This window comes from Cucurbita pepo, chromosome 1, assembly GCF_057944985.1.
Source record: "Cucurbita pepo subsp. pepo isolate OVF chromosome 1, ASM5794498v1, whole genome shotgun sequence".
NCBI lineage: Eukaryota > Viridiplantae > Streptophyta > Magnoliopsida > Cucurbitales > Cucurbitaceae > Cucurbita > Cucurbita pepo.
Window position 1 is genome coordinate 10,872,962 of NC_141798.1, and position 12,321 is coordinate 10,885,282.

At 37.7% G+C, this 12,321-nt stretch overlaps 1 protein-coding gene across 3 annotated transcripts; it reads right to left on the reverse strand.

Moving 5' to 3' along the window:
- Window positions 1-4,767: 4,767 nt before the first annotated feature.
- On the reverse strand, window positions 4,768-12,054 carry LOC111793101 (NADPH-dependent pterin aldehyde reductase-like). Of its 3 annotated transcripts, XR_015420530.1 has the most exons (7): window positions 11,816-12,054; window positions 11,503-11,572; window positions 11,236-11,429; window positions 10,992-11,164; window positions 7,439-7,833; window positions 7,294-7,367; window positions 4,768-4,931 (listed from the first exon to the last, which is right to left on the reverse strand). XR_015420530.1 is itself a non-coding variant. In XM_087122877.1 (5 exons), exons 1-5 carry the CDS (start codon window positions 12,038-12,040, stop codon window positions 4,817-4,819), a joined length of 777 nt encoding a protein of 258 aa, XP_086979003.1. In that variant the 5' UTR covers window positions 12,041-12,054; the 3' UTR covers window positions 4,768-4,816. The 3 variants fall into 3 exon arrangements, 1 of the variants encoding a protein (XP_086979003.1); XR_015420529.1 differs by lacking the exon at window positions 7,294-7,367; XM_087122877.1 differs by lacking the exons at window positions 7,294-7,367; window positions 7,439-7,833.
- Window positions 12,055-12,321: the final 267 nt, after the last annotated feature.

A 12,321-nucleotide genomic window follows, 5' to 3' on the forward strand; every position in this document is an offset into this window, starting at 1 on the left:
GTGCTACAGCTAGTGCGATTTACATGTTGAGCTTATTCGTATTTTTGTAGTAGACCTTGTTACATGTTCAGCCTATCTGTATTTTTCTAGTAGACCTTGTACCCAAGATCGTGAGCTGAACAATCCAAGCCCCTGCTAGCAGATATTGTCCTCTTTGGATTTTTCTTTGAGCCTTCCGTTTGAGACAAACAAAAGATCTTCTTTCTAAAGAGATTCAATTCAGAAATATTATATGTCCAAGGTCCAATATTGAAATAATTTAAGAGGTTTCCCTGACTTTTTCCATGTCAACAAACAATTCGAAATGTCTCGACTTTTTTAGAACATGTCCAAGTCAAATAGTAATGATTCGAAACACCTCTTTTTACACTATTTCGGAAACCCATGGACTCAATCGTATGGATAAGTAAAATATAGGATTTCCAATCCTAGCAGGAAAGGGAGGAAAACAGATACTCAATTTAAATTTAAAGTAAGTAAACAGAATTTCATACTCAATTTCATAGATAAATATAGAATTTTGTGGAAAGCCTTATTCGATGAAAGTCGCATGTACGTCTTGGAGGGAGATCTTTCATATCTACTAATTTAATTGATTTAATTGAAAAATAGCGGTTTCTTAGTTCCTTGTTTCAAAGAGAGGAGGATGAGTTATTCACATTTCATTTGATGATCAGAGGCAAATTGAAAACTAAGCAGTGGTAATTCTAAGGATTCTCGAGGAGAAAAATAGAGATGTCTCGTACCTTACCTGTAATATGTGGAAGTATCGACGTAATTTCATAGAGTCATTCGGTCTGAATGCTACATGAAGAACATAAGTCAGATGAAGGAACAGGAAGACCTAGGATGTAAAAGATCATAACATGAGTGATTCGACGGATTTAGATTCCTATATATCCACTCATGTGGTACTTCATTGTATGATATATATAAGATCCATATGTATAGATATCATCATCTATATCTAGAAAGCCGTATGCTTTGAAAGAATCTTGTATAGTTTGGAAAGGGGTTTTGATTGATCAAAAAGGAGAATCTACTTCAACCGATATGCCATTGGGCACAGCCATACATAACATAGAAAACACACCTAGGTTCAATGTACTTTTACCTTCAACAAGTGACCTGACTTTCACTTGAGGGCTAAGGAGGATCTTATCTAACTGCCCAGTAAGCTTTGATTATGTGTGAAAATTGGTAAGGAAACTTGCTTTGTTTAATAAATTGAGAGGATCCATTTACGTTCATCCTTCTAATAGCTTTGCTTGAGGAGAAGATAATGAAGAGATTTCACGAAGGACTTGGTGTGAGATAATGTCTAGATCAGCCGAATTGGCAAGAAACTTTCTCGACTTTGCTGCGACAAGCAACTTCCGAACTTTGAAAGGTTATAACAAGAGATATTCATTTTATCTGTGCAAACCCGCCCCATACGGGAAGGGAATTATCCATTTAGATGAGAATAGATGAGAGAGTGGAGAACCTTTTTTCCCCTTAGATAAATGGGATCAAGATGGTGACCAGATTATATTCCTTATCCCCACCCATATCCAATTTCGTGCCCCCCTCCCCCGTCCTTAGGTCGTGTAATATAAACATATTTTCAACATGTATTTTATATATTTATATATATATATATATGTTTTATTTTTATTTTTATTATTATTATTGTTATTTTATTTTATTTTATTATTTTTTTTTTGCTATATTAAAAAAATAAATCAATTAATTTGACTCCATATTTAAACTAAAGATAAATACTATATTGTAGATTCTTTTAATAGTTAAAAACTATGGTGGAATATGAAAATTTGAATTTGTTAGTAGACATTTTATATGCTTATGAATTATATTGATTTATTTTAATTTTTTTAATAAAGATTATATTGAAAAATTAAAACTTTAAAATTAATATTTTGAAAAGAATAATAAATAGGGAAGAAGTACCTAGGTGGAACTCGAACCCCGCAAATTTCCCGATGGGGATTTCTAGCTCAATCTATCTAAAAATAAATAAAAATTTCTACGGGAATAGAAAATGAAATAGGTGGCAGGGTGGGGAATGTCCTCCTTCCTGCAGTTTGCCAGTTCGATTCGGTACAGAATACATACCTTCCTCCGACGTTGGGTTAGCCTCTATTTGACGCAACACTTCCGACAAATACAAGAGACGGGAATTAGCCACAAAATACCCCTTTTACAAAAGCAGAGGCCATGTTCTCTCTTTCGTACGAGCAACAGAACTAAATGACCCAGGCTCACCAACCCCTTCCTCCGAACTTCGGGGAACTACAAGTTGCAGTGGCCATACTGCGTATCCCTCCCCTGCCTCATTGCGATAGATAAAGTAACCCAAGGTTTCCTCTTTCTTGAACAGGCGCTTGTGAGGAATCGACAGATACTCACCTCCCCTTTAGGTCTCCCCGACCTTGTCTCATCCATGTACATCTCTAGTTATAATTTGAGCTACAGACCACGACAAGATAAGATTTTTGGTTTCGGCTTCTTCCTTGCAACATCATTTCTAAGTTTAAGAAGAAATTCACTTATGTCATTTTTAGGTGAGTATATTCATGGTGCGCATTTATCTTCCTTTGTTGGAGAAAAATGACATTGACATGGCCGGTTCAATTAACCCAAAATTGATCCTACCATTTTACTTGAGAATTAATTAACGTTAAAATAACTAATTAAATGGGCTCTACTACTCATGAACTTTAAATAGAAGGCTTAAGATGATATATTAAGAATATATATGAAGTTTGGTGGTCATTGAAGTTTAATGAGGGGCTAAACCCAAGATACGTACTACGTGATCAAAATGTCCCTATATGCCTAAGTGTTGATTAATAAATCAAATGTACTCTAAATGACCTAATGTCGTAAATATGGTCGTTTTCTAAGGAAAAAAGAGATTATACAATGTTTCAAAGTCATTGGAGCATGTGTAAGGGCTAAACTAAGAATTAAGGGTAAAATTACTAAAATACCCTAGGATAATTGTAAGCTATGTCCAATCTTCTTTGTCTCTGAATGATTTAACATTTTATATTTGAATACCTAAGGATTTACCCAAGAATTCAAGGAATTTTGAATTCATTAAAAACTTAAACCAACAAATGGAATGGTAAAAAACTCGAAAGGTTATAAAATCTTATAAGAGATTTATGTAAGACCTTAAAGATAATTATCCAATCACTCAAAAAAAGTAGAATATGTTTGAGCACTCGAAGAAACTAGAATACGCTTGGGGTATAAATCAAGGCTGAAGGGGAAAATGAAACTACCCCTGCTGACCCCTAATAAATATTCATGGTTTTTTTAGAAATTCAAACATGTTATAATACCCTGAAATATTCCTGACTTTTGAGTTTGGATTAAAGCTTAAGAAGAAGACTTGTGGCATGGTTGTGTCTTACGAATAACCTTTGCACCAAGAACCTAAGAACTCATGAAACTAAGAAAACACTTAAAAGAACAAGAATAAAAAAAAAACACAACACAAAGCCTTAAGTCCACTAAGACAGGAATACTATTAGGAACCACTCATAACAAATAACCAAGATCTTGAAACTCAAACCTAAGAACCCTTAGACCTCTCATAGTATAGCATATTCAAGATTCAGACATTTCTTGGAGGGTAAGAAGCTTAGGATGTAATTTTCAGACTGCATCACTTGGAAGGTAAGAAGCTTGGATGCAAGTTTCAGACTATGCCGCTTAGAACGAATGAAGCCTTAGGCGTAGGTATTTAAATTATGTGGCGTGGAACGTATGAAGCCTTGGACATAGCTTTCACGCTGCATCACTTGAAATAGAAGCATTTGACATAGGTTTCAAGCTACATCGCTTGGAAAGAGAAATTCTCATAACTCAGAACTCAAATCTTTGGAACCAAGGTCATTAGATTAAAACCATGTTTAAGAACTCAAAACCCGAACCATGGTAAGAAATAAAAACTTAAGAACAAAACTTAAGAACCTAAGTTCTCAAGACAAGAAAAGGAACATGACAAGAAAGGAGTATGGTACCCTAGCATCTACCATGGGCATGATTAAGAGCTTACTTATTGAGTCTTATACTCATTCTAGCTCTCTCATGTTTTTCAGGTGACAAGAATGAGCTCGTCGAAGATGGAAGCAGACCTATTGTAGATGTCATACAAAGTCACACCAAGTTTTCAACTATTTAGTGTTTTAAGTTTTTTTTGTTTACTGAGACCAATGTATTTAAAACTTTGTTTTGGATTTGTAAATAAAATGTATTTATGTTTTATACCATTTTGTTTGTTACAACTAGACTGTGAGCTAACCCGTAATTGGGCCTATGTGGTACATATATGAGCCCATCTAGTGGCCTCATGCTCGCTTGCATGAATTGTGCATAAAGAAGTACTATGCATCCAACCTTGCATGAGAAAGAAAGTAGTGCCTAAAGAACGGAAAGATAGGTCCCACCATGAACCATGATTGCATGTGATTACGTGTGATTGCATTTTCCAACTCCAATAATTGAGCAACTTATTAAGTATTTTTAAATATTCACACCAGGTTTTCTATTTTATTTTAGGTAAAGTAATGCTTCCATGCATAAATTTCTTTAGGTTAGAATAAGGAAATCACATTTCTTGTAAGGAGAGGTTATTTTCCTTGTTTTTGTTTTCAACTGCACTATTCTATTATGGCTACCTTTGAATTTGAAATAAACTTTGTGAATATTTAAATTCATGGAACTTAGTAATATTACATGCGTTTATTGACAATCTTATTGACAATCTTATTTCTTAAAAATAGTAAGGTCGTTACAAATTCTCTTAGATGTCACTAGTTTTTAATAACGTTCCCGCAGATATTTCATCCTCAATCGTGAGAGATGCCCCATTATCTTTTGAAGTGAAATCAAGAATCATAGTTGCTGCTTTCATAGCCCTGCCACAATAAAGTGAATGCATAAATTTATTAATATTTGTGCAAAAGGAAATATAAACTTCATCAAAACTTATCTCCACTAATCTCCATGTAGCACCCGAATATTAAAAATTAAAAAAAAATGAAGAAAGAGGGTCAAAGTCAATCGAGGGGCAAATAGATAATTTTGCCCGTTCCGCCGCTAAAGAGGTCCAAATGAAATCCTAACAAAAGTCTTGCAAAAGAGAAAACAAGTGAGAGAGAGAGAGAAAGAGTTGAGAGAACCTAGAGGGAGGAGGAAGAAAGAACCGCCTGAAAACTCACTGGACCGCCGTGGAAGTCATCCCTAGCTATGATCTAGGTGCAAGGACTTCTTCTTGGAAGGAAGAAGAAGATTTGAGTGAATGGAGCTTTATTTTTCGTCAAGAACCAAGAAGATCTGCAAGGTAACTATTCGCCATTTTTCCTCACATCTGAGCCATTTCTTACGAGTTAAGGCCTAAGATTTTGATATGTTCTTCTACAAAAATAGAGAGGTGACGTTGCAGATTGTGAGACATCCAAAGATGTACATACATGAGACTTTCTAAGGTTTAGTATGAGATGAATTATTTAGGACCCAGCCTCCCGTGACCATAATTCTAGATGTCAAGCTTGCTTTCGTGGAGACCACGTAGAACGCCTAGAAAGTATAGAGCAGGTTTCGGTACAAACCGCATATTAGGCTTAGACAATATTATTCTTACAGACAAGGACGACCACTATAGGAATTAAGCACCCCTCAAGCAAACCATTATCATAAGTGAGTTTGGTTAAGTTGGAAGTTGAGAGATAAGATTTACTAGCCTCGAGGTTTGGTTGGAGTCTTCACGAGCTAAATTCCAGTTATGGACTTTCAAAAGCATGATGTGTGCTTTACGTCACTAATGAGATACGGGGTGTAGGATATTCCTATTGATGAATCACCTAATAGATAACAAGTCGCTTTGAATGTTGGTGGAGAGGACCAAGTCCAGTAGCAACATGTGGTTATCAGGATCATATGTATTGCGTTCTAAGCTATCTTTTGATTAGGGCATGCATGTTCACAAAGTGAAAGATGTAGAACTGTCAAGGTAGTCTAGTGAACCTCGAGGTCAAGAACAGCAAGAAAAAGAGGTCAAGCTATGGTCATGCCTTTGGCGTCTGGAGGGAGAAAGTCGAGATGGGTGTTAGTAAGAACCAACCCTTGTTTAAGTTAAGTGGATTACAAAGGGTAGAACTCTAGTTTCACACAGGAGTGTGATGCCATACTTGTGAAGCATGCTCAAATAGAGGTAGAACTCCTAGACAACGTGATGCTGAAGACCACTAGAGGGTAGTGAGATGGTGACTTGTAAACAGGTAACACTAGTAGAGACTTTATATGTCTTAGAGAAGACATTGGACATAGAGGAAGTATCCTCAAAGGTTGAGGGAGGGTAGTTTCCAAACAAGAACTTGAAAGGTTCACGTGTTCGAAAAAGCCAGTGATAAGATATCACTACGAGAGGAGATGTGACTAACTCAGTCATAAAAGATACTACAGGAGCTAGCCTAGGTGTACGTAGAAAACTTATGCAAGGATCCTTTACTCCCAAAAGAGTCCGTACTTAACTTAGATGAGTATTAGTACTCAAACGAGCTACGTGACAGGGCGCCTTGCTGTGAGGAAAGACATGTGTTGGCCATATGAGATGGAATCACATGGCTATTTTTGGAGAGGCAGTAAAGACCGTAAAGGTCGCGACAAGTTCAAGATACCTCCTATGAGGATCAAAGAGAGTGACATATCTATGACTGCTTTCAGGAGCTATCATGAGGAAGTTGAGATTATTGCTAAGTCCTTCGTCCTAATTGACGCCCTGTGGAGGTTTAGGTCTAGACAAACCAAATGTTCATGAGACCTTCTTGCTACTGTCATTGTAGTCGTCTTTAACGATATGTTAGTGTAAACTAAGACGAAGTTAGTTGACGAGGAACACCTGAGGCGAGTTCTTATGGTGTTATGAACACATCAATTGTACGCTAAGTTCTCCAAGTGTAAGTTTTGACCGTCTGAGGTAGTTATGAGGTGGCCAAGACTGACCATAGCCACTAAGTTACGAAGTTTCTGGAAATTTTTCAGAAGACTCGTACATGATATTTCCAAGATCTCTGCAGCGCCTACACAGTTAACCAAGGAGGGCAAGCCCTTCGACTGGATATTAGCAGACGAATAGAGTTTCCAGGAACTTAAGCAAAGTTGGTGACTGCATCAATTCTCCCAGTACTAGATGGGCCAGACAACCTTGTAGCGTATAGAGACGCCTCATGTAAGGGATTAGGGTGCGTGCTTATGCAGAAGGGTAAGGTAATAGCTTACCCTTCAAGGAAACTGATGGAGCACGAACGAAATTACCCCACCCATGACCTTGAATTAGCAGCATCCGTATTTACCTTGGAGACATGGCAACATTACGAGCATGAAGAAAAGTGCAAGTATACACTGACTAAAGAGCCACAAGTACCTGGTCATGCAGATGGAATGGAATATATGGCAATGAAAATGGTTGGAATTGATAAAGACATCGAGATTTTGTATCACAATACCTACGTTGTAACTAATGCATGGAGTAGGAAGACCGTTCATACTTCTGCAATGATCACCAAGCAAGGGAAGTTACAAGATGAGATGAAGAATACTAAAATCGAGGTTGTACCTAGAGGTGGTACCGCTCTGATAGCACAGATGACCGTGCAACCTGCCGTATGAAAACGAGTTGTGGATGCTCGGAAGCTCGACGTGCATCTCGGCAAAGTATGGAATTAAACAGAAACAGAGAGGCCAGCGGGGTATTCAATCTCTTCAGACTGGGGTTTAAAGTAGCAAAACTGCCTAGGTGATCCCCGAGACAAGAAAATCCTGAAAGACGTTATAATTGAAGTCCACGATACATCTTATATATTTCATCTAGGAACCACAAAGATGTATCAGGATGTGAAAGTATGCTATTATTGGCTAGGGATGAAGAAAGGCATAGTGAATTTCGTAAGCCGATGCCATGTGAAGGCCTCGAGACATGCCTATAAAGATTGCTACAGCCCTTAAATGGGAAGTAGTGTGTATGGGTTTTATCTCAAGTTTTTCGACGATCAAGTAGAGGTTTTAACGTGATTTGGACAGTTGGGGTTAGACCAACCAAGACAACTCACTTCATTCCAAGCGGGACCATTTATCAAGTAGATTGATAAGATCAGTTATATCTCAAAGAGATAGTACGCCTGCACAGGTGCCAGTCTCTATTGTGTCAAACCGTCACACTAGACGATTGCATAATAAAGTGGTTTCCTTGGTAAATGACCATGGGGTAACCACCAAGATAAGGAGACAACTTGAGAACGAGAAAAACGAGTGAGTGTCTATTTCGAACTCTACAAAGAGTTGCCTACTTTCGTGGACGAAATTTTTTAAGGAGGGGAGAGTTTGTAGGACCCGAATATTTAAAAAAAGAAAAAGAAGAAGAAGAAAAGGGTCAAAGTCAACCGACAGGCAAATAGCTACTTTAGCCCATATAGCAACTAAAGCGATCCTAATGTAACCCTACCAAAAGTCCTCCAAAAGAGAACAAAAAAAAAAAAAAAAAAAGTGAGAGAGAGAGTTGAGAGAACCTAGAGAGAGGAGGAAGAAAGAACCGCTAGAAAACTCATTGGACAACCGTGGAAGTCATCCCTAGCTATGATCTAGGTCCAAGGACTTCTTCTTGGAAGAAAGAAGAAGATTTGAGTGACCGGAGCTTCATTTTCCATCAAGAACCGAGAAGATGTGCAAGGTAACCTTTCACAATTTTTCCTCAGATCCAAGCTATTTCTTACGAGTTAAGGCCTAAGATTTTGATATGTTCTTCTAGGACGTATTCTCCACAAATTTTGTGAAGAGGCTTGGCTGAAAATCATGGTTGGAAACTGCTCATCCGAGAGTTCTTTCCAAGAATTGTAAGATGAACGTATCTACTTCCGACGTCCGTAAATTGGTCTATATTGGAGTAAAAATTTAAGAAAAAATAATAGGACATAGCTGAGATTAGGATTGTGAAGAAATCGAGTTAATTAGGATCCTAGAATAAAATATATGAAAATGAGAAAATTGAAGGAAAAATTATCAGAAATCAAATTGCTTCTGGGCAGGCGACGAGCCACGTGTCATTTGGCGAGTGGAGAAATGCATCGGGGGAGGCGGCGAGCCATGTGTCGATCGGAGATAGGAGAGGTAGGTGCGGCTAGGCGAGGGACACACGTCGCTTGTTGGGTGGATCAATGCGTCAAGTGTTGAGCGAAGCGACATGACTCCAACCAGAACGTGACACGCGTCCCCTGCAAACCTAATCGACCCGCGACCCGCCAACTAACCCGATCTGACCTGCAAACCAGCTAACCCACCGTCTATTCAATGAACCAAACCGCCCATGAATCAGACCGCGACTAAGTTTCTACCTCGTGCTTGAAAGCCGCGACTAGCCTTTGTTTGGGCGCGTGGCTAGCGCATGAGGTGTTGTTTTTGTCTTGTTCGGATTCTGTTTGCCGGATTTTCCTCCTGATTCCAATTCTAACCCTATTTTTATATGAAATAGGACCTAATTGGAAAAAATCAGTATTTTGGATACGCTATTTGTGTAGAAAGTAACTTACCACATGGTATTTATGAAGAAATACTTGTAGAATTTGCTTAGAATGCATGCATGCTAGAATATTTACCTGAGGTGATAGTTTCCCATGAATGAATTTAGGTAATGTGACTATTATGAGCGTGATTGTATTATGTGAAGCAGTATGAGAATTATCTGAGTGTTTCAATTATGTTTTAAGCTTCCGCTATATATATGCATATGTTTAATTCATGCTGAAAGGAGGATGGGGATTTGTGAACTATGCGCTCCAGGTGCATGATAGATGTTATCTCTCTATTGAGCATGTATGTTTAGTTTGCATGAAATATGTATGATGATGCTAGATACTCTTGTATGCACACTCAGTTATTTTCCATGACCCATTAATATGATGAGCCTAGACCTAAACTTTCCCTAGGAGCCTAGTAGATCACCACAACAAACGAAGTACCTTAGGAGTGTTCTCCCTGCTCCTAGTCGTTTCACATGGAAAACGTGTCTCTACGTCGTACAATCCATTAACTGCATGGGATAAGGGAGGGGTCACGCCCCCACCAATGACAGGGACTATCATGGGTCTATGAGGTACTCAGCACACCCCTAGGCAAGATACCATATAGTCTTAGATAACCATGCAGAGGTAGCGCTTCATAGAGAGACACCAGTCATTACAGCTCGGTATAAGAAACTCTTAGGGTTTAAATGAAAGGACAGAGAACCAAAGAAGCCCCAAGGAACAAGCTCCAAGGGGTAAGTTCGAAGAGGTAAGCCCCAAGGGACTAAGAGCAGAACCAAACGTCCTAAAGCCAAATAAAAGTATGTGGAAATCTGTTAAACTTAGGATGTGATGAGAGCCTACAACTAGATGGCTTAGTGAGTATAATTTTTATATTCATCCTAGTTTTCGTGTTTTTTTTACCCTTTTTGAATCTTTTGTATATTTCTTTTATAATTGTATTTCCTTTTTTGGACCGGTTAGTGTTTTGAAACAAAACTTCTCTTTCTTCTCTTTTAATTTAATGATATTTTTATTTTACTTTACTTTTCTTTTCTTTTTTATTTTTATTTATTTTTTAATAATAATAATAATTATTATTATTTTATTTATTTATTATTATTTTTATTTTATTTATTTTTTTATTTTTTTATTTTTTTATTTTTTTTTGTCTGTTTTCACTTTGTCTTTTAGCCTTGAAAATCCAGTAGTGACATTCCAAGATTAACATCAAAACAAGCCAACCACACGAGGTAGCTCCCATCTTTATAATATTAAAGGTGAGTGATGAAAGGTTGGCAAAGTAATTAGTGAATTCAAAAGCAATTTTTATTTTTGGAGTTTGCAAAAAGACTTGGAACTTTAAAAAAAAAAACTCGAATTTAAGTAACATTCAAGCCAATTAATAGTGATATTACATACCATTTTTGAGGTGATTGGCATCGCGTTGCTGCATCACCGAAGAGTAAATGGAGCATGTCTGTGCATATGAATCCAGGATCCAAGGCCACAACTGCCATCCCCTCTGCTACTCCTTTCGCAACACATTTGCTCAATCCTTCAATTGCCCATTTTGATGAACAATATGCTGAAAACTGCAACTTGAAACAAAACCTAAAATCAACAAAAAGCTTTAAAACTTTCATGTAAATATCCAATCACGTACATTTTCATGGGTATCTCTTCCCGCACTTGATGAAATATTCACAACAATTCCTTGTTTGGTGGCCATCATAAGTGGAAGAAAATGGCGTAAAACATTTGCAATTCCTTTGATGTTGGTATCAATAACGTTATCAAAATCTTGTGCATCAAGTTCCCATATCTTCACTTGTTCATGAGCCAAACCCGCATTATTCACTGTAATGAAACCAAAAACTATGTCATTACCCGTTTTCGTACAATAAATTAAGGATTGAAGGGACGGGAATACCGATGATATCAGGAACAAGTTTTTGTTTCCCAATAATTTGCGCCAATTCTTCAACGTTCTTGTTTGATCTCTTCAAGACCATAAATTTTCAATCAGTTTTTGTAAAATAATTGAGGTGGGTCTACTAGCAAATGATTCTGGGTTTATAATCAAGTCATTTAGGTTTATATTCAAAGAATACTATCTTCCATTGGTGTGAGGCTTTGAGGAGAAGTCCAAAGCAAAGCCATGAGAGCTTATGCTCAAAGTGGATAATATCATACCACTGTGGAGATTCGTCATTCTTAACCGTGGGATTCAAGCTTTTACATACCACATCGAGTGTGAAGAGGAAATGCTGAATTGGAGAGGACTTAGAAAGCTGTTCTTGAAGGGAATCAAGTTTGGTTTGATCACGTGAGCAACCGATTATGGTGTGGCCGTGGGTAGCCAGCTCCAAGGCTAAAGCTCTTCCTAAGCCCTTGCTCACCCCAGTGATCAACACCTTTCGGGAAGCATTTGAACCTTGCCGGGAGGATTGATTCTGAGATGAGGCCATGGGGAATTTGCTGCTGTTTCACTTATGCTTCAAAGGTCCAATTTGCTTTATAGCGTTACAAATAATTATTGTTATGGTCCAACCATTCATAATGTGTCACCAAATTCATACGTATTGGAAGTTGAAATAATAAAAAGAAAATACATGTTAGATGTCACGGTCTTGTCCAAGGCATGTTGTCTGTGGTTCCATATCGGATGTCCCAGTCATGCTTGTCCAAGATATGTTGTCCATGACCTCGTACCTGTTCCAAACCTTTTTTACTTGCTTTTGTCTTGAAT

What these genes read in the sequence shown, in the direction of transcription:
- LOC111793101 (XM_087122877.1), bottom strand. Translation starts at nt 12,040, where the DNA reads ATGGCCTCATCTCAGAATCAATCCTCCCGGCAAGGTTCAAATGCTTCC. An exon ending in TCCTCTTCACACTCGATGTG is followed by an intron (nt 11,573 to 11,815) that starts GTATGTAAAAGC and finishes ATGGTCTTGAAG; the next exon opens with AGATCAAACAAGAACGTTGA. An exon ending in ACTTGTTCCTGATATCATCG is followed by an intron (nt 11,430 to 11,502) that starts GTATTCCCGTCC and finishes GTTTCATTACAG; the next exon opens with TGAATAATGCGGGTTTGGCT.